The 20,373-nt window shown below is 40.2% G+C and overlaps 2 protein-coding genes across 2 annotated transcripts in view; one reads left to right on the top strand and one right to left on the bottom strand.

The window, feature by feature from the left end:
- The window catches only part of gall (galanin-like), a 73,582-nt gene extending 61,620 nt beyond the window's left edge, over positions 1 to 11,962 (bottom strand). The window contains exons 1-2 of the mRNA XM_036955598.1: positions 10,901 to 11,962; positions 9,835 to 10,649 (exon numbers count right to left, since the gene is read on the bottom strand). Of these exons, the coding sequence (XP_036811493.1) occupies positions 9,835 to 9,888 (54 nt within the window). The 5' untranslated portion in view covers positions 9,889 to 10,649; positions 10,901 to 11,962. The remainder of the gene's footprint in view (positions 1 to 9,834; positions 10,650 to 10,900) is intronic.
- Positions 9,085 to 18,909, top strand: LOC110498807 (lymphocyte antigen 6D-like). The gene is made up of 4 exons (XM_021575436.2): positions 9,085 to 9,092; positions 13,443 to 13,500; positions 13,960 to 14,097; positions 18,597 to 18,909. The coding sequence occupies exons 1-4, from the start codon at positions 9,087 to 9,089 to the stop codon at positions 18,692 to 18,694; spliced, it is 300 nt and encodes a 99-aa protein (XP_021431111.1). The 5' UTR covers positions 9,085 to 9,086; the 3' UTR covers positions 18,695 to 18,909.
- Positions 18,910 to 20,373: the final 1,464 nt, after the last annotated feature.

Here is a 20,373-nt window from a genome sequence, read left to right as displayed (position 1 = left end):
GAACAGATTAACCCGGAATGATTTTTACTCTCACGGGTGGCCATAAGGAACTAGCTGAAAGCCCCTACTAAGCCACGCCTCCAGTCTTCAAAGACAACAACCCAACTAAATGATCCAACTGGCTGGGAAAAAATAAAATAACGTGTGTTCTGTCCATCATTTACCCAGCGATGTGTTGTTTTTAACCCAGCATTTCTTAGTGTAGGGAAATGAACAGCCATTTTTGAACAATGTATTTTTGGTAAAATGGACACATTGACCACACTTTTATTAGCATTTTAAACATAATCCATGAATTCTATATTTATATACAATACCAATATATTATTATATCAAGTTTGGACACACCTACTCATTCAAGAGTTCTCTTTATTTTCACTATTTTCTACATTGTGTCGACATACAAAAAAGTGTTCAACAAATCAGAAGGTATTTTATATTTTTCAAAGTAGCCTCCTATTGCCTTGATGACAGCTTTGCACGCTCTTGCACTCTCTCAACCGGTTCCACCTGGAATGCTTTTCCAACAGTATTTAAGTAGTTTCCACATATGATGAGCAATTGCTGGCTTCTTTTCCTTCACCCTGTGGTCCAACTCATCACAAACCATCTCAATTGGGTTGCGGTTGGGTGATTGTGGAGGCCAGGTAATCTGATGCAGCACTCCATCACTCTCCTTCTTGGTAAAATAGTCCTTACACAGCCTGAAGGTGTGTCCTGTTATTGTCCTGTTGAAAAACAAATGATAGTTTCACCATCACACCTCCTCCTCCATGCTTCACGGTGGGAACCACACATGCGGAGATCATCCGTTCACCTACTCAGCGTCTCACAAAGACACGGCGGTTGGAACCAAAAATCTCAAATTTGTACTCATTAGACTAAGGGACAGATTTCCACCGGTCTAATGTCCATTGCTTGTGCTTCTTGGCCCAAGCAAGTCGCTTATTATTATTGGTGTCCTTTAGTAGTGGTTTCTTTGCAACAATTCAACCATGAAGGCCTGATTCAGTCTCCTCTGAACAGTTGATGTTGAGATGTCTGTCACTTGAACTTTGTGAAGCAATTATTTGGGCTGCAATTTATGAGGCTGGTAGCTCTAATGATCTTATCCTCTGCAGCAGAGGTAACTCTGGGTCTTCCTTTCCTGTGGCGGTCCTCATGAGAGCCAGTTTCATCATAGCGCTTGATGGTTTTGCAACTGCCTGATTGACTGACCTTCATGTCTTAAACTAAAGACGGACTGTCGGGGGCGCTAGAGAGCGTGCTATGGAGTAGACGTGCTTTGCTAGAGCTCCGCTCCATTTTGAAACAAATTAATATTTATCTTAACCTCTCACAACCTATATCTTCAAACAAATAATGACAAAGGAAAAAGGCACCAGAAAAGGGAGCGCTAAACAAGATAATTTGAATGAGATAGACAGCGAACCAATTTCAACGTCACCAACCCACGAGGAGTTAGCTGAAGAGGCTAGCTTCCAAGAGTTCCCCACAGAGCCTACGCAAAGTGACATACTGGCTGCCATAAACTCACTAAGCAAGAAGGTGGACACAAGGTTGGCTGATATCTCAAAGAGTATTGGGACTTTGGCCGAAACTGTGAAGGCAACTCAGAGAAGGGTGCATGAGGTTGAGCAGACGACAGTCGATCACGAGGCCAGGCTACAGGACATAGAGAAACAGTGCGCAAAGTTTAAAAAATGACAACAAAACCCTGAAAGCCCGACTGGAAATGCTTGAGTCGCATTCAAGACGCCAGAACATCCGAATATGTGGCATCCAGGCGGACACTGAGAAAGGGAAACCCACTGAATTTGTCTCGGAGCTGATACCGGCCCTGCAGGGGAGCGAACACTTCAAAACGGCCATCCTGATCGACCGCGCACACAGATCTCAGGCAACGAAGCCGGCCAAGGGCGGCCACCAAGGCCATTCATTGTACGGCTTCACTATCCCCAGACCAGGGATCTCATCCTCAAGCTGGCTAGTCAAAAGTTCCCCCTTAACTTCAACGGAGTCAGGGTGTCTTTCTACCCAGATCTTACCTTGGAGGTGAGGAACCAACGGAAAGAGTTTGATGAGGTACGCAACAAATGCAGGGCGGCCAACATCCGATATGGATTCCTCTTCCCAGCCCGGTTTAAGGTGACAGTCGAAGGATCAACACGTACATTTGACAACCCAAAAGAGGCCGATCTGTTCTTGACAAGCAAGCTCCCTGGCTGAGGATACAGAACGGCTGTGTCAGCCGGCTAAATGACCAAATAGAGGCCAGGAATGTGTTTGGGTTTCCGGACTATGTCTTTTCGATTAGAAGATCAGAATTTGGGACTTATGATTGGTGAGATGTTGTGGCTAATATAGCATTGTTTGGCACATCATGTTTTAGCGCCACTCACCCCCTAACGTGAGAGTTAAGTGTTACGTGCTATTTAATATTAGCGTATATGCGGAGCATCTATAGACGACGAGTTAGTTCAAGCTGTATGTCTAGACACCCTAAAGTTTGTGTGTTAGCCAAGGAGTGCTTCGTTTGGGGAAGTCACTCAGTAAAGGGACGGGAGGGGGGATGGGGTATGTGTTTTATGTTCACGTTTATTATTAGTACAGGTGGCATGACAAGCTCCCGCACGGCGGGACGTTTTTCTTCTGAGTTTTGTATGACAGCAACAATTTGCTCTAAAATAAGAAATGCCACATAGTGACAGAGCACAGAGTAGACCAGGTGGAATAAAGATGGTCAGCTGGAACTGTAATGGCTTGGGGCATGTGGTGAAACGAGCTAAGGTTTTTTCTCATCTTAAATCACTGGGTGCTGACAGTGTTTCTTCAAGAAACTCATTAAACGCTCCACTCAGGCCAAGCTACGAGTCGGCTGGATCGGTCAGATATACCCGTCTAACTTTGATGCAAAAGCGAGAGGGGTAGCAATTCTGATAAGGAAAAACTTTCAGTTTGTTTACTCATCCTCGATTTCAGATCCTAATGGTCGGTATATTATTGTGGCTGGTACACTGAATTCGAAACCAGTAACCTTGGTCAATTTATATGGACCCAACTTCGATGATCCATTATTTTTTCAAAGGGTATTTAAGGACATACCAAATATCTCGGATACAAGTGTTATTGTTGGAGGGGACTTTAACTGTACGTTAGATCCTCTTTTAGATAAACATCTATCAAGGTCACTTCAACAATCAAATGCCAATGTCTGTCTAAATACATTGATGACAAACCTTAACATTGTCGATATTTGGAGACTGACGCACCCAACAGATAGGGATTACTCTTTCTTTTCATCAGTTCATAAATCATATTCCAGAATTGACTATTTTTTGTTGGACTCCAAACTAATTTCAGCAGCTGAGTCGGTTACCTATCACCCAATTCTAATTACGGACCATTCTCCTGTGTCCATGGTGCTGAAACTCTACAATATGTCGACAGGTCGGCGACCGTGGCGCTTAGACGCATACCTGCTGAAAGATTAGGCTTTTTGTCAGTATTTGAAGGAGCAGATTGCCTTTTTCCTCTGAACTAACGACACGGGGGATGTTGACGACTCCACCCTTTGGGAATCTCTAAAGGCTGTGATTAGAGGTTACATTATTTCTTATACATCAGAGAGGAAGAAACACGCCAATACTAGGCTAAGAGAAATTGAAAGAGAGTTAGGGGAACAGGAGAACGTTTTTAGGACGAATTCCTCGTATACAGTCCTTGAGAAGATCACAAAGTTAAAATATGAATACAATACCATCCTTTTGAAACGGGTGGGCTCTTTACTTGCTAGAACGCAACAAAGTTATTTTGAACTGGGTGACAAACCACATAAATTATTAGCAAGACAGCTAAGGCATGTACAGGCATCTAGAGCTATTCACAAAATAAAAGACAAGAAGGGTAAAATAGTAACAGATCCGCAGGATATTAATAAATGCTTTGCGCAGTTTTACTCAGAGCTATACCAATCAAAATGCGATGCTACTGATCCACACACTACGGAACGCTTTCTCGCTGAATGTGAACTTCCTAAACTAGACAGGGGGGCAGCTTCTGCACTCGATGCAGGGATAACTTTGGAGGAAATTAACACAGCGATAGCACAATGTCCAAACAGCAAGGCCCCTGGACCCGATGGATATGTAATAGAATTCTATAAGAAGTACTGCGCCAGTCTAGCTCCACTTATGTTGCGAATGTTTAAACAAGCCAAAGAAAATGCCAAACTCCCGCAAACACTGTATGAGGCTACAATAGCACTGATCTTGAAAAAACATAGGGATTCCATGGAGATGTCGTCTTATCGCCCCGTGTCGTTACTCCCCATAGAAAACAAGGTGTTGACAAAGATATTGGCAAACCGATTGAAAACATATATTTCTGACATCATACACCCTGACCAGACAGGTTTTATCCCGGGCCGACATATACACTACAATTTGAGACGTATTTTCAACGTAATGTATCACGATCATAAGGTTGAGGAAGTGGTAATAGCTCTTGATGCAGAGAAGGCGTTTGACCGGATTTAGTGGAAATATATGATGTCGGTTCTGGAGCACTTCGGATTCGGAAAGGTATTGATTAATTGGATAAGAATTATTTATGCACACCCAATGGCGTCCATGGTAACCAATCAAGAAATGTCGCAGTCATTCCGCTTGTTCAAGGGGTGCCGACAGGGGTGCCCTAATTTGCCTGCTCTCTTCGCTATAGCCATGGAACCCCTTGCTACTCGCATTCGGGCATGTGCCGATATAGCTTCTGTTAAAATAAAGGACACACAGCACAAAATTTCCCTATATGCAGACGATGTTCTTTTGTTTTTGTCCAAGCCTAAAACTTCTATTCCACCCTTACTTAACTTGATAAACACATTTGGCTCCTTCTCTGGCTACAAGATAAACTGGCAAAAAAGTGAGTTGATGCCAATATCACAGCCTGAGGATATGCAATTTCTGCAATCTACCCCGTTTAGAACAGTGATGGACAAGTTCACAAGCCTTGGCATTGTAGTGACAAGAGACCTTGATCAGCTATTGAAAGCGAATTGGGACATGAAAATATATCAGCTTAAACAAAATATATATTTTTGGAAGACTCTGCCTATCTCCTTGGTTGGTCGTATAAATGCTATTAAAATGGTTGTCCTACCCAGGTTTCTCTACCTCTTCCAATGTCTACCCAATTTCATACCACAAAGCTATTTCAAGAAACTGGATTCAATAGTAACTCAAGTACAAAATAGAGCGGGGCTCTGGCCTTCCTCACTTTAAACTGTATTATAGGGCTGCTAATCTGAACATTGTCTCTTTCTGGAGGGAAAGTTTACCTGCGATGAGACAGAAGGATATGCCTGCATGGCTTTTGATTGAGCAGGCCTCCTGTCAACGTTCCTCACTCCCTGCACTTGTTAATAGCCCATCATATGTGAAAAAATCCACTTATGACTCTAACCCAGTCATTTGTCATACGCTTAGGATCTGGAAACAGATTAGGTATTTCCTTAACATACCCACTGTATACATTGACAGCCCGATTTGCCTGAATCATGCTTTCCACCCCGCATTGGATGATGTGGTGTTTTCACAGTGGAGGGAGAAGGGGCTCACAACAATTGGTAATCTATACATAGATGGTCAGTTAGCTTCGTTTCAACAATTACAGGGAAAGTTCAACATGCCAACAACACATTTTTTCAGATACCTCCAAATCAGGAATTTCGTAAGGACACATATCCCACAGTATGGCATGAAGCCAAATAGTCCTACATTAGATAGCTTGATCCTTGTCAAACCCCATTCAAAAGGGTAGGTCTCTAGACTGTATGATGTGCTACAGGCCCACATAGAGGTATCCACAGACACCATTAAAAGGGCTTGGGAACAAGAACTTGGGTCAGAAATCTCAGATGAGGACTGGGTAGAAGCTCTCAGGAATATAAACCACAGTTCAGTGAATGCCAGACACAACCTTGTACAGTTTAAGGTGATACACAGGTTACATTACTCAAAAGTAAAACTGCATAAAATATTCCCGGACACCTCACCACTGTGTGAGAGGTGCAAGCAGGATGAGGGGACGTTGACCCACTTATTCTGGACATGCCCTAAGTTACATGTTTACTGGTCTCTCATTTTTGATTATTTATCTAGAGCCTTTGATAGAGTTCTAGCCCCAGACCCATTGACCGCTCTGTTTGGTACAGTTGATGGGAATAACCACGAAGGGAAAGCTGTCTCTCTTTGTACTCTATTAGCCAAAAGGCTCATATTGCAATTTTGGAAACTGGAGACTGTACCTACCTTTGAAATGTGGTTACGGGATTTAGGGAATGTAATACATATGGAAAGGATTCAATACAATACCTCCAATAGAAGTCCAATGTTTTACAAAATATGGCAGCCGATACTGGATAAATGGTCTAGTCCCGCTTCATAACTGGGTTGACGATCTGCTGCTACTCTGTGCTGTACTCCACTCAATATTTATTTTTGGCTTAACTACACTGCTTGTAATGACTATATGCTGTCTTCCTATACATGTACCACCTAATAGGATTTTGTTTTATGTGGTGTATGTGTGAGTTAAGTTTTGTTTTGTCCTCTAAATTGGCCATCCCATTCAACAGTACAATGAATGTCATTGTTAGTATTTTTTTATTAGATTTTTTATTGTAAAATAATAAACATATTATAAAGACGGACTGTCGTTTCTCTTTGCTTATTTGAGCTGTTCTTGCCATAATATGGACTTGGTATTTTACCAAATAGGGCTATCTTCAGTATACCACCCCTATCTTGTCACAACACAACTGATTGGCTCAAAAGCATTAAGAAGGAAATAAATTCCACAAATGAACTTTTAACCAGGCACACCTGTTAATTTACATGCATTGGTGACTACCTCATGAATCTGTTGAGAGAATTCCAAGAGTGTGCAAAGCTGTCATCAAGGCAAAGGGTGACTACTTTTAAGAAACTCAAATATAACATATATTTTGATTTGTTTAACACTTTTTTTGGTTACAAGATGATTCCATATATCTGTTATTTCATAGTTTTGATGTCTTCACTATTATTCTACAATGTAGAAAATAGTACAAATAAAGAAAAACCCTGTAATGAGTAGGTGTGTCCAAACTTTTGACTGGTACTGTATATATATATATATATTTTATTAAAACTTAAAAATTAAAACTATTATTTATTTATTTTTATCACAAGTAGGTCACCGACCCTAACGCCCTGATGGGCGGGCCGCCGCTGCCACATACACACCAATGCTTGCCAACAGCTTCAAAGATCTGGTAACAATACTAAGACAAGAGAATAGGACAAAGAAGCCACGTCATGCAACTTTAGCCAGGAGCACTTCTTCTACATTGAGAAAGTGCACAGGAGAAGCAGAACAACAGGTGACCAACCCAAACAAGAAGTGTACAAAGCTGGATGCCAAAGACCCTACATAATGTGAAGGTTGGATCAAATGCACACTATTCAAGGAATGGTACCATTAGCCCAGGGCTGAGAGAAATGGATAATGATTGAGGAATGGTACCATTAGCCCAGGGCTGAGAGAAATGGATAATGATTGAGGAATGGTACCATTAGCCCAGGGCTGAGAGAAATGGATAATGATTGAGGAATGGTACCATTAGCCCAGGGCTGAGAGAAATGGATAATGATTGAGGAATGGTACCATTAGCCCAGGGCTGAGAGAAATGGATAATGATTGAGGAATGGTACCATTAGCCCAGGGCTGAGAGAAATGGATAATGATTGAGGAATGGTACCATTAGTCCAGGGCTGAGAGAAATGGATAATGATTGAGGAATGGTACCATTAGCCCAGGGCTGAGAGAAATGGATAATGATTGTTAATAAACATTGTAGGTTATCATTTTTTTCAAAAATTAACATTCATAGTGAAGTGGCAAAGAAGCACCTTTTAATAAAAAAACTACTGTCAAACCAAACAAGAAGTCCCACTTCACTTGAAAAAAACTGACTGGATGAGAGAGTGGGTTTTGGTTTGTTTGTTTGAGGGAGTTTAACACAATTAGAGTGAGAAAATAGCTGTTTTATAGTCTCCTGAAGCATATACCAAAAATACTTTACCATACAAATACACATATTCCGCAGCATACCTCAGGGGTTGTCATTAGGCTGAAACAAAATCCAGATTCGGGGTTTAAATCACATGCACAACACCATTTAGTCGGAGGCCAAAGCAAATATATGTGAGACGACTATTGGCTGAAACGGATGCCTGGGGTGAGGCTCAGATGTCATATATAAATGAAGGAGATGGTTGCTTTTGAACCATACATTCAAGTAGTCAGAGAGGTAAGAGTTCACTTTCCTCTCTATAAAAACCTTTATGGACTTTTCTTGACATTTAAGAATATTGAAGGTACTTTAAATTCTTCTCAAACTTAGTACATTTTTTTGAAAAATGTTTGATACAGCATGTGAACTTTTAGTCTTGTTTTAGTGTTGTTAAGTATTGCTATTTTGTAAATGTTTTGAAGAATGTGGCTTTGGAATAGCTTAATACTACTTTATCTTATCATAATCCATCAAATGTATGTTGTAATTTTGATGTCTGTTAAGCATATTGTATGTATGTATCTTCACAAAAAATGGATGTTTAGGGCTATTTGCGATTGGAAAATATGTAACATCTCCTTATCTCCTTTAAGATGCAAGTCTTATCAAATGTTGGCTAAACAATTGTATTATTATAGACGTGACTATAGCAATGCATGTTGAAGAGAGTTTTTCGCCCTTATAATTTCTCAGTCAATATTCCATAGTACGGAACGTAATGTGGCACAGCGGTTGAGAGCTCAATTCCGCGGCAAACTGATGGTGCCGCGATCAACTCTCTCATTTTCTTTCTTGAAGGATGTGTAGAAGATCTCTACAATGACATTTAAGAAAATCCACTAAATTGTCAACAGTTACACTCAAATAACAGAAAAAGATTACATAAGTGCCTTCCTTTTGAATATCTGAGAAAGGTGTTGTTGATGTAATTAAAAACAATATTTTTTTCTGTTATCTTTTACAGCAAAGAATGAAGGTAAGCTAACTAAATTACATTGGGGCTAACAGGCTAATACTTCATTTTTGTTGAAGGAGAAACAGAAAAAGACAGACAGAGTTAGGATTACAGATCATACAGTCTCATTCAAATTGAGAAATGAGGCGTACCCTCATTGGAAATCTAAAAGGTCTATGTACCAAGCTGTGAAGCAAAACTGACACCTAGCCACTCTCTCCTAGCAACAGTAGCTAGCTACACAAGTTTTTATCTAGATAACCTTACTTATATCCCGACAACATTGATGCTAAAAATATTTTTGTTCTCAGCCACATTCAAAATTGAATTCAAGCCAGATAGCTTACATGATTGAAATTGTATCTGTTTTGTTAGTTGATGTTGTAATGTCAGTGGTTAGGTACCGAACTAGCCTGCTAGCCAGGGTCCCGGGTTCACGTCTCGTCCGAGCAGCCCACTTACGGCATAAGTATACTAGCTGGCTAGCTAACTCATCGTATCTTGACAACATTAACCCTCTACATAATTATTTTGTTATATTATCTCAGCCATAGTTACAATTACATTCAAGACAGATTAACTATCTAACAGGCATGAGCTCAGATCAGCTACAAACATTACATTTGTTGAATCTAACCAACCTCTCCACCTTACGTAGCTAGCTAGTTAGCTACAATAGCAAATTAAAACAATTGTCTGAAATGACATAGCAGCATAATGCCGTGACAGTTTTATCAAGCATAAGTAGAACGTTATGTCTTACCTTGATTGTCGCCGTATTTGTTACTCTTTGGCCAGGATCGAGTTTGGGAAACATGTTGTATAAGATGACGCTTGATCTTGTGTCGAGTCTGTTGATTCCATCTTCTTTTGGTCATCCTCATCGTGGTACTCAGGGGCCTCATCGGTGTCACACTTTTTCCCCAGCCACAGCTGACACACCTGATTAAACTAGTGCTAATGCAAACCAGTATATCTTCCTCCACTGTCCCTGTACCTCACTGGTCTCAAACCAGTATATCTTCCTCCACTGTCACACACTGGTCTCAAACCAGTATCTCTTCCTCCACTGTCCCTGTCCCACACTGGTCTCAAACCAGTATATCTTCCTCCACTGTCCCTGTCCCACACTGGTCTCAAACCAGTATATCTTCCTCCACTGTCCCACACTGGGCACAAACCAGTATATCTTCCTCCACTGTCCCTGTCCCACACTGGGCACAAACCAGCGATCCTCTGCTTGCAAACAAACAACTGTCCTCCATGACAACATATCAATAGTCTGAAACACCCAAAAGGTACCAATTGGATGGCTCCATCCACAACATTTCAAGCTAGCTGTGGAGTGAGCAAACAGCAAGTTCTTAACCGGATTAAGCGTTTGTATATGATCATGTATAAGTGTATGTATGTGACTCCTCTCGTGACCCACCTGCCCTCGACACTACTCATTCATGTTGCCTCTCTCTTAGACCATGGTGCTGTGCTGTACTCCTCAGTCTTGCCTTCATCGCTCTTCAGTGAGATGAGGTGGTACTGGGGGGTTGCTTTCTCTCGGTCTCATTCATCCAAGGCATGCTAGATGGGAAGGAGACAAAAATTGACATGGTCTTATCAGTAAGGTATACCAGTATAAATACAGGTATTCTGGTTGGAAATTGGGTAGTCTTGTCATTCTTCAGCAACATTGTACAGTAATGACTGTGCAGGTGCCTTATTTTGCACAGGAGGGACCTCCTTTTTGTCTTTGCAAACAAATTGTGCGCTAATGACAGTGAAGTTAAGAAATTGTCCATGGTGACATTTCTCCCCTTGCTGACATTGCTCACCTCCTGCCCGATGTAGATCGTTCCCAGATATTGAAAGCAGTGCAGCGTGTACAGTTATGCACACTCTCACTGTGTAACCTACTCCAAGTTGGCCAGAGGAGACTGATGAGGCTCATTTACATTTTCTCATTTACAACTGCGACCTGGCCAAGATAAAGCAGTGTGACACAAACAACAACACAGAGTTACGCTTGGAATAAACAAACGTACAGTCAATAACACAAAATAAAAAATCACATAGCTACAATACAAACAGATTGTCAAACCTAGCCACCATGCATTTAATTTTGATAAAACATTTAAAAATTATGTTCAAATGCCTCTCCTGTGAAGTAGTGATGTGCGACATGTGCCTAGCTTCTTGAAACGAGTCACATATTCAGAGGCTAAACAGTGTTTGTTAAAAAATTACATTGTTTTCAAACAGTTGAGTTGAACAAATAAATAGGTGGGGTTCTGATGGTATGACAATTGGACTAAGCTCATTATTATTATTATTTTTTAAATATAAGTTAAATTCTTCAAGATGATCAACATCAATGGGTGTTTTATTTAAATAATTTAAAAGTTTAAAAAAATTATGAAGCAATCACAGATGGACCCTTTCAATCAGAGCGCCGGAAACATGTTGCAAGACCGCATTTGCCCAATACTTCTCACCACTTTCAAAGATAGCAGCAGCAACCCGGCCAGTTCTCAGTGCATTTTCTGGGGTCCAGTTCAACATTTACCTGCTCTGTCGCAGTCTACTATAGAAAACCACTGAAGACTACATGCAGAAGCGCTGTGCTATTTGTATTTGAGCACCACTACACCCCCACGAGTGACTTCTCGAGCACTCGAGCAGTACAGAAGCTGATACGTTCACAAAGCACATGCAAGCTGTCCTGAGCAAAAAGAAGCGCCCATCAATCTGCTCGCTGAGCTTTTTTTTTATTTTGGGAAAGTAATTTACAAAAGTAAACCTTCAATAGTGAACATACTAGCAATGTGCTGGCTACTGTTGATAGTCGACAAAAAGAAAGCCACAACAATACACTGTAGCATTTGTCTTGTCTAGCATAATGAAGCCAGGTCAAATTCTCTTAAAGGAGCAGCGTCCTATTTTGAGATGTAAAAAAAATATTATCTAAATGACATAATTTAGAAACCAAATAAAAGCAGTTAATAAAATGCAATTCTAAAGAATAGAGTAACGACTTACATTGCTAAATTATATTAAACAGCTTCAAAATAACCAAAGGTGGCAGCAGGTTAGAGCATTGGGCCAGTAACCGAAAGGTTACTTGTTTGAATCCACTGGCCAACAAGGTGAGAACTCTGTTGATGTACCCTTGAGCAAGGCACTTAACTCTAATTGCTCCAGGGTTGCCGTTAATAATGGTGGACACTGGCTGTGACCCCACTCTCTGATGGGGTCTCAGGGAGAGTTGTGATATGCAAAAACCACATTTCCAATTCACACATGCGTATTAATACACACTTGTACATGTGTGAAGTAGGACAAATATAAGCACCCACCAAATTATTTGTATTTATTCATTATAAATATAGACTGTTAATAGCTGCATATAGAGAGAAAGCATGCCAGCCTAGAGGCCCTGCATGACCCCAATGCATTGAAAACTATACCATGTCCTAGCCAGTAGAAATTCTGTTCGGGCCATTAGATTTTTGTCCAACTGGTCCGGTCATGACAGTAAGAAAAACAATTAGTGTTGGACCCTGTCCTAGCCTACGAATAGGACCCAAAGTTTTACCTGACCAGGTGATGAAATCAGGAAAAACTCCAGGCCCCAGAAAGACATGTACAACTTTTGCCACACCACTTTTGAACCTTTTGGTGCCACCTCAGCTTTAAGTACGATAAATTGTAAATGTCTCTAGCATAACTGTTTTACCCTATCATAACTCAAAATATAAGGTTGCATTACTCCATTCTTTATAACGGAAACATGAAAAATGTCAAATAAGTTCAAACGGTGTCCACTACCTTGTCTATTTCCCATCTGAGTAAGCTTATGTTTTAAGCTAGGTCAAATATAGGGTTAAAGAGTGGTTTCGAGGACACAGATTACACCTCGTCCTGGAGTAAAATAATCTTGCTTTTTAATCCATGACTAGGCTTAATCTTTGTCCGGGCAAACCTCCCCATAATGTTTAAAACACGTTTACATTATTAGGGTAAACCTTCTCTAAGAGTAAGTATTAGACTGTTTGAGAGGTTGGAACCCCAATCCACCCATCCAATGTGTGCACATCTGTTAGTGAAGTACAGTAGATCAATAAAGCTGCAGTACTCTAGCAGTCGTCAAGCTGCTGATGCTGAAAAGCCTTGGGGCATAGGTCAAATTAGCTTTTACATGTCTTGTCTTTTTCAGCTTCAGACAATAGCTAATGTTTTACTTAAAACATATGTTTTGGTATTATTATAATACACAAGGAAAGAATGTGTAGCAACAGTGGGCTGAAATAATTGTTGCTATGTTTAATATTCTGAAATCTATGTCTAACAATAACTATAAGTTTCTGCTTGATTTAGGTCAATACAATGTCATCCCTGACACTTGCTTTAACAGTGCTTGTTGCAGCATTCTGTGGTGAGTTGAAAGTGATCCATGAAAACATTCTACATATTATTCTAGATTGGTTGTAGTAGAATAGCATTGTTATTGGGAATGGGTCAACTGATATCTGAGCAATCAGTACACTTTCGACTGCATCTTTAACATGAATGTGCTATATAACTGTTATACTTTAAGATCGTACCTCTCTTAAAAACCTCTTAATAGCTAATTACCTTTGTTAAATAATTATTTCTGCTTATTCCATGTTGGCAGTATCACACAAAACAATTCAGTTCAGGATTACCAGAGACACAAATGTCTCACCTTTTAACAATGTCTCTCTTTATGACCTGTGTTGTTCTCTCCTTGAATATGCATTTCCTCAGGGACAGGGACTTGCTAAATCTAGCCCATGAAGATTTTATAGAACAAAAGCTAATAATATTTTTCACAAATACAGAAAATAACATTCACATTGTTTCTCCAACTCAGCTACTGTGGCACTGAAGTGTCACAAATGTACTACCATCAATCCAGACCATCCAACCTGCACCCAGACTGACATAACCGAGGTGGAGTGTGGTGTCAGTTTCACCCACTGTGGAAGAATTGTTTTCCACAAACCAGCCTGTAAGTGAACAAATTATTAGGACTTGCAAGCAAACCAATTGTTTTTAATGGAATTCTTATTTCGTTCTTTCTTAATATTCTCCCACCTTTGTTGCAATATATCAGTGCACAACTGATCAAATAAATGATACTTTGCCAATATCAAAGTATATCAACACCGCTACCCAGACAGCAAAAACAACACAGATTGGCCAGTAGTTGGGGCTGTAATAAACATTCAGAGTCTAAGGCTCAGCCCCGCCGCCGCATTTGACGGATAGTGCATTCGGAAAGTACTCAGACCCCTTGACTTTTTCCATATTTTGTTACTTTACAGCTTTATTCTAAAATTGATCAAATACACACAATACCCCACAATGACTAAGCAAAAACAGGTTTAAAAAACAGAAATACCTTATTTACATAAGTATTCAGACCCTTTGCTATGAGACTCGAAACAGGTGCATCCTGTTTCCATTGATCACCCTTGAGATGTTTCTACAACTTTATTGGAGTCCACCTGTGGTAAATTAAATTGATTGGAGATTATTTTTGAACGTCAAACAGTTGACAGTGCATGTCAGAGCAAAAACCAAGCCATGAGATCGAAGGAAATGTCAATGGGCTCCGAGACAGGATTGTGTCAAGGCACAGATCTAGGGAAGGGTACCAATACATTTCTGCAGTTTTGAAGGTCCCCAAGAACACAGTGGCTAAACTTCTTATGGCTTGAATCCCACTAACGGGATCGATATGACAACAGCCAGCGAAAGTGCAGGGCACCAAATTCAAATATCTCATAATTAAAATTCCTCAAACATAGAGGTATTTTACACCGTTTTAAAGATCAACTTGTTGTGAATCCCACCACAGTGTCCGATTTCAAAAAGGCTTTACGACGAAAGCACACCAAACGATTATGTTAGGTCTGCACCTAGTCACAGAAAAACACAGCCATTTTCCCAGCCAAAGAGAATCTCAATCACTAACCTTTGATGATCTTCATCAGATGACACTCATAGGACTTCATGTTACACAATACATGTATGTTTTGCTCGATAAAGTTCATATTTATATCCAAAAATCTGAGTTTACATTGGCGCGTTATGTTTAGTAGTTCCAAAACATCCGGTGATTTTGCAGAGAGCCACATCAATTTACAGAAATACTCATAATAAACATTGATAAAAAGATACAACTATTATGCATGGAATTATAGATATACTTCTCCTTAATGCAACCGCTGTGTCAGATTTCAAAAAAGCTTTACCGAAAAAGCACACCATGCAATAATCTGAGTACAGCGCTCAGACAACAAAATCAAGCCATACAGATATCCGCCATGTCGTGGAGTCAACAAAAGTCAGAAATGGCATTATAAATATTCACTTACCTTTGATGATCTTCATCAGAATGCACTCCCAGGAATCCCAGTTCCACAATAAATGTTTGTTTTGTTCGATAATGTCCATCATTTATGTCCAAATGCCTCCTTTTTGTTTGCGCTTTTAACCCAGTAATCCAAATTCATGATGCGCGGGCCAGACGACAAGTCAAAAAGTTCCGTTACAGTCCGTAGAAACATGTCAAACGATGTATATAATCAATCTTTAGGATGTTTTTAACATTAATCCTCAATAATGTTCCAACTGGAGAATTCCTTTGTCTGTAGAATTGCAATGGAAAGCAAGCTAACTCTCACGTGAAGGCGCGTGGTCAGCTCATGCCTCTCTGGCAGACCTCTGACTCAATCCCCTCTCATTCGCCCCCACTTCACAGTAGAAGCATCAAACAAGGTTCTAAAGACTGTTGAAATCTAGTGGAAGCCGTATGAAGTGCAATATGACCCCATAGACACTGTGTATTCGATAGGCAATGAGTTGAAAAACTACAAACCTCAGATTCCCCATTTCCTCGTTGGATTTTTTCTCATGTTTTTGCCTGCCATATGAGTTATGTAATACTCACAGACATCATTCAAACAGTTTTAGAAACTTTAGAGTGTTTTCTATCCAATTCTATACTAATAATATGCATATATTAGCAACTGGGCCTGAGTAGCAGACACTTTACTCTGGGAACCTTTTTCATCCAAGCTACTCAATACTGCCCCCAGCCATAACAAGTTAAATGGAAGAACTTTGGAACCACCAAGACTCTTCCTAGAGCTGGAAGCCCCGGCCAAACTGAGCAATTGGGGGAGAAGGGCCTTGTTCAGGGAGGTGACCAAGAACCCCATGGCCACTCTGATAGAGCTCCAAACTTCCTCTGTGGAGATGGAAGAACCTTAAAGAAGGACAACCGTCTCTGCAGAACTCTACCAATCAGGCTTTTAGGGTAGAGTGGCCAGCCGGAAGCCACTCCTGAGTAAAAGACACATGACAGTCCGCTTGGAGTTTGCCAAAAGGCACCTAAGGGACTCTTAGACCATGAGAAACAAGATTCTCTTGTCTGATGAAACCAAGATTGAACTCTTTGGCCTGAATGCAAATGTCACGTCTGGAGGAAACCTGGCACCATCCCAATAGTGAAGCATGGTGGTGGTAGCATCACGCTGTGGGGATGCTTTTCTGTGGCATGGACTGGGAGACTAGTCAGGACAGAGCAAAGTACAGTGAGCTCCTTGATGAAAACCTGCTCCAGAGTGCTCAGGACCTCAGAGTGGGGCAGAGTTTCACCTTCAAACAGAACATTGACCCTAAGCACACAGCCAAGACAATGCAGGAGTGGCTTCGGGACAAGTCTCAGAATGTCCTTGAGTGGCCCAGCCAGAGCACGGACTTGAACCCGATCGAACATCTCTGGAGAGACCTGAAAATGGTTGTGCAGCAACACTCCCCATCCAACCTGACAGAGCTTGAGAGGATCTGCAGAGAAGAATGGGAGAAACTCCTCAAATACAGGTGTACCAACCTTGTAGCGTCATACCCAAGAAGACTCGATGCTGTAATCGCTGCCAAAGGTGCTTCAACAAAGTACTGAGTAAAGGGTCTGAATACTTATGTAATTGTGATATTTTTTTTATACATTCGAATACAATTCTAAAAACCTGTTTTTGCTTTGTTATTATGGGGAACTGTGTGTAGATTGATGAGAGGAAAACACTATTTCATCAATTTTAGAATCGGGCTGTAACAACATAATGTGGAAAATGTCATAGGGTATGAGTAATTTCGGAATGCACTGTATTACACTCAGAACACTTTTTACATTAACAACGAGATTTTAACACACATTTGCTGTGTAGGAAGGAGTATGCCGACTGAAGCAAGTCTTGATATCTTAAAAAAAAAACATGGAAACAGCAAGCAATTCAGTTTGTGAACCTCAAAACTGTTAGCATTTATTTGAATGCTAAAAAGATATCAGCTCCGCCGCCCTGTTACACATACCACAACAAAACTTGATAGATGAGTGTTTTAGCTTAAGGAACACATTTGCATCATATACCTATGATTTCCTTCATATTGGATTTTCCTTCATATTAGATTTTTTGAATCAAATCTCCAAAAATGGTGTTCTCGTGAACAGTACATCTGATTGACTTGAAACTCAGAAAGTATGTTCATCATGTCAGCCTCTACTAAGTCCAGATGTGGAAGAGAAAATGGTAACCTTGTAAAAAATATATATTGCCTCCTCAATCAAACTGTAATAGCTTCACTTCTCTTCACTTGATCAACTTGAAACTCACATGTAGTGTTTTGAATTGTTACAAGAACACAAGCGAGGAGGATGTATAGTACTTCCATGCAACTGTTTATTTCAGCCTGCTCATAAGCCAGCGCCCCGTTTGTAGCTATATTTCATTTTGCTTTAGTAATTTAGTAGCATATTACACTGCATCTATTGGTAGTCAAAATACTATATGATGCCACAAATGTAAAAATCGAAATACAACTGGAGCCAGTTTGGAGTCAGGAAGTAAGAGGCGGTAGCTAACTAACTGTACGTAGCTCTGTTGACTGTGGGGCATAATAATGATCTTATTTGAAGTTTTTTTTCAATTGTTTATCAATTACTTAAAGGGCCAATCTGCAGTTGCTACATTCATTTTTTGGACTTACACATTTATGATATGTACCCATTTATTCTCAAAGAATATCATTTATAAATGCCTCATGAGCTTAGTTTAACTGTTGAACCCCATCCAAACTAAAAAATACATAAGCTTATTTTTACTCCAATGATTGCAAACAAACACCATAAAGCCTCAGAACATGGTTAATAATTTGAATAGTCCTTGCACCCAGAACTCTGTCTATGAAGTTGAGTGGTTAGATTTCTCCAGCCCAATCTCTAGGCTTTTTACTGAAACAGGGGAGTAGAGAACGCTTTGTTACTGTTTCAACTGCGGATTTCTGCTTTAACTGATGCACCTACTTTCCTATCAACAATTTCCTCCTATTGTTTAGTATTTTTGAATGTGTATCCATTTGTTATGACATTGTGCAGAAAGATTAGGCATTTGTATATTTCTCCACTAAGGCCCCCATTAATGTGTGTGCCTTCAATTTCAGATGGTGAGGTGAGAAAATGTGCTACTGAAAATGAGTGTAATGTCAAGTCGCAAAGAAGTGTGGTGACGGAATGCTGCACAACTGATCTCTGCAACTGACCCAAGCTGGGAGAACCTGACTCACACCTGCAAATGGAGTAATATCAGCAAGGAACAATTTTGTAATTGAATCAACATACTGAAAACAATTTTGTTTTCAATTGATAGCTAAAAATTATTATTATTCGTACCTTCCCCTGTAGTCAAATGAAAAAAAATGTATGTCATTTCTCCAATTTCTGAAATGCTGTTAAAATTGTATTTTCATATCATAAGCTTTGTGGACTGATTATTATAGGAATGTCTGGTAGGACCTGTGGTCAAAGTTGAAGATTAGTGAATAGAATTGTAGACAATTTTCATACACCTCCTGACATCATTTCCCAAGCCTTCGCCCAAAAGGACCAATGCAAAGAAAAGCCCTCCTTTCATGTGTGTTTTCACTAGCGCCCCATTGTGTACATTTTATAATGGTGCGGAACTGTAATTTTCTAATTTGCTATATTTAGGAGAGGCTGAAGAAAATTCCCACACAGCTCCTGACATCATCACCCTTCAACCAAAAGGATTCAAAAAATGTAAATATAAGGGGCATTTTTTGACCACCCACCCACTCCAGAATCAGAAAAAGGGTATATATTTTATAAGCTCATAGGTGATGCCTTTACGTTGAAACCCACTATTCCAATCCATCATTGTTTTATTGTCACATACACCAGATAGGTGCAGTGAAATGTGTTGTTTTACAGGCTTAGCCATATTAGTACAGTGCTACTGTAGTAAATTAGGGTTAAGTGCCTTGCTCAAGGGCACATCAACAGATGTTTCACGTTGTCGGTTAAGGTTTTCAAACCAGTAACTTTTCAGTTACTGGCCCAACACTCTAACCGCTAGGCTACCTGCCACCCTTAGTAGGGCCCTATAAAATGTATAATGCAGAAAACGGGGACGAAATCACAGAATCCAGACATTAAAATATAATTAAACAATTTAAAACTTGTATTGAACATGTATTAAATGTATGGAAGTTAGTTAAATTCCATTAGTTTCTCATAATCCATAATAATGCATCAAGGATAAATATTTCTTGCAAGGTAATGATATGGAAATGTGCCTGTTAGTGTTGTGTAGCCAGTTAGCATGCCGAAATAGTAATTTCTTTTTCAAAAAATCTTCCCAATGTAATGGTGGGTGAGTGATGGGTGAGGAGTCAAACGCAGAGAGCAAAGTAAACGGGAAAAAACACTTTAATGTCCTTAACAAAGTAACAGGTCCAAACATGGGTGAAGCCCTGAAACACAGGTGCAAAAACAAACCCAAAACCTAGTTACACAAACCCGGACAGAAACAACCCAAAACCTAGTTACACCAACCCGGACAGAGACAACCCAAAACCTAGTTACACCAACCCGGACAGAGACAACCCAAAACCTAGTTACACCAACCCGGACAGAGACAACCCAAAACCTAGTTACACAAACCCGGACAGAGAAAACCCAAAACCTAGTTACACCAACCCGGACAGAAACAACCCAAAACCTAGTTACACAAACCCGGACAGAGAAAACCCAAAACCTAGTTACACAAACCCGGACAGAGACAACCCAAAACCTAGTTACACAAACCCGGACAGAGAAAACCCAAAACCTAGTTACACAAACCCGGACAGAGACAACCCAAAACCTAGTTACACAAACCCGGACAGAGAAAACCCAAAACCTAGTTACACCAACCCGGAC

Source organism: Oncorhynchus mykiss, chromosome 20, assembly GCF_013265735.2.
Source record: "Oncorhynchus mykiss isolate Arlee chromosome 20, USDA_OmykA_1.1, whole genome shotgun sequence".
NCBI lineage: Eukaryota > Metazoa > Chordata > Actinopteri > Salmoniformes > Salmonidae > Oncorhynchus > Oncorhynchus mykiss.
The sequence above is the reverse complement of the archived record's forward strand: the minus strand, read 5'-3'. Positions and strand labels throughout refer to the sequence as shown.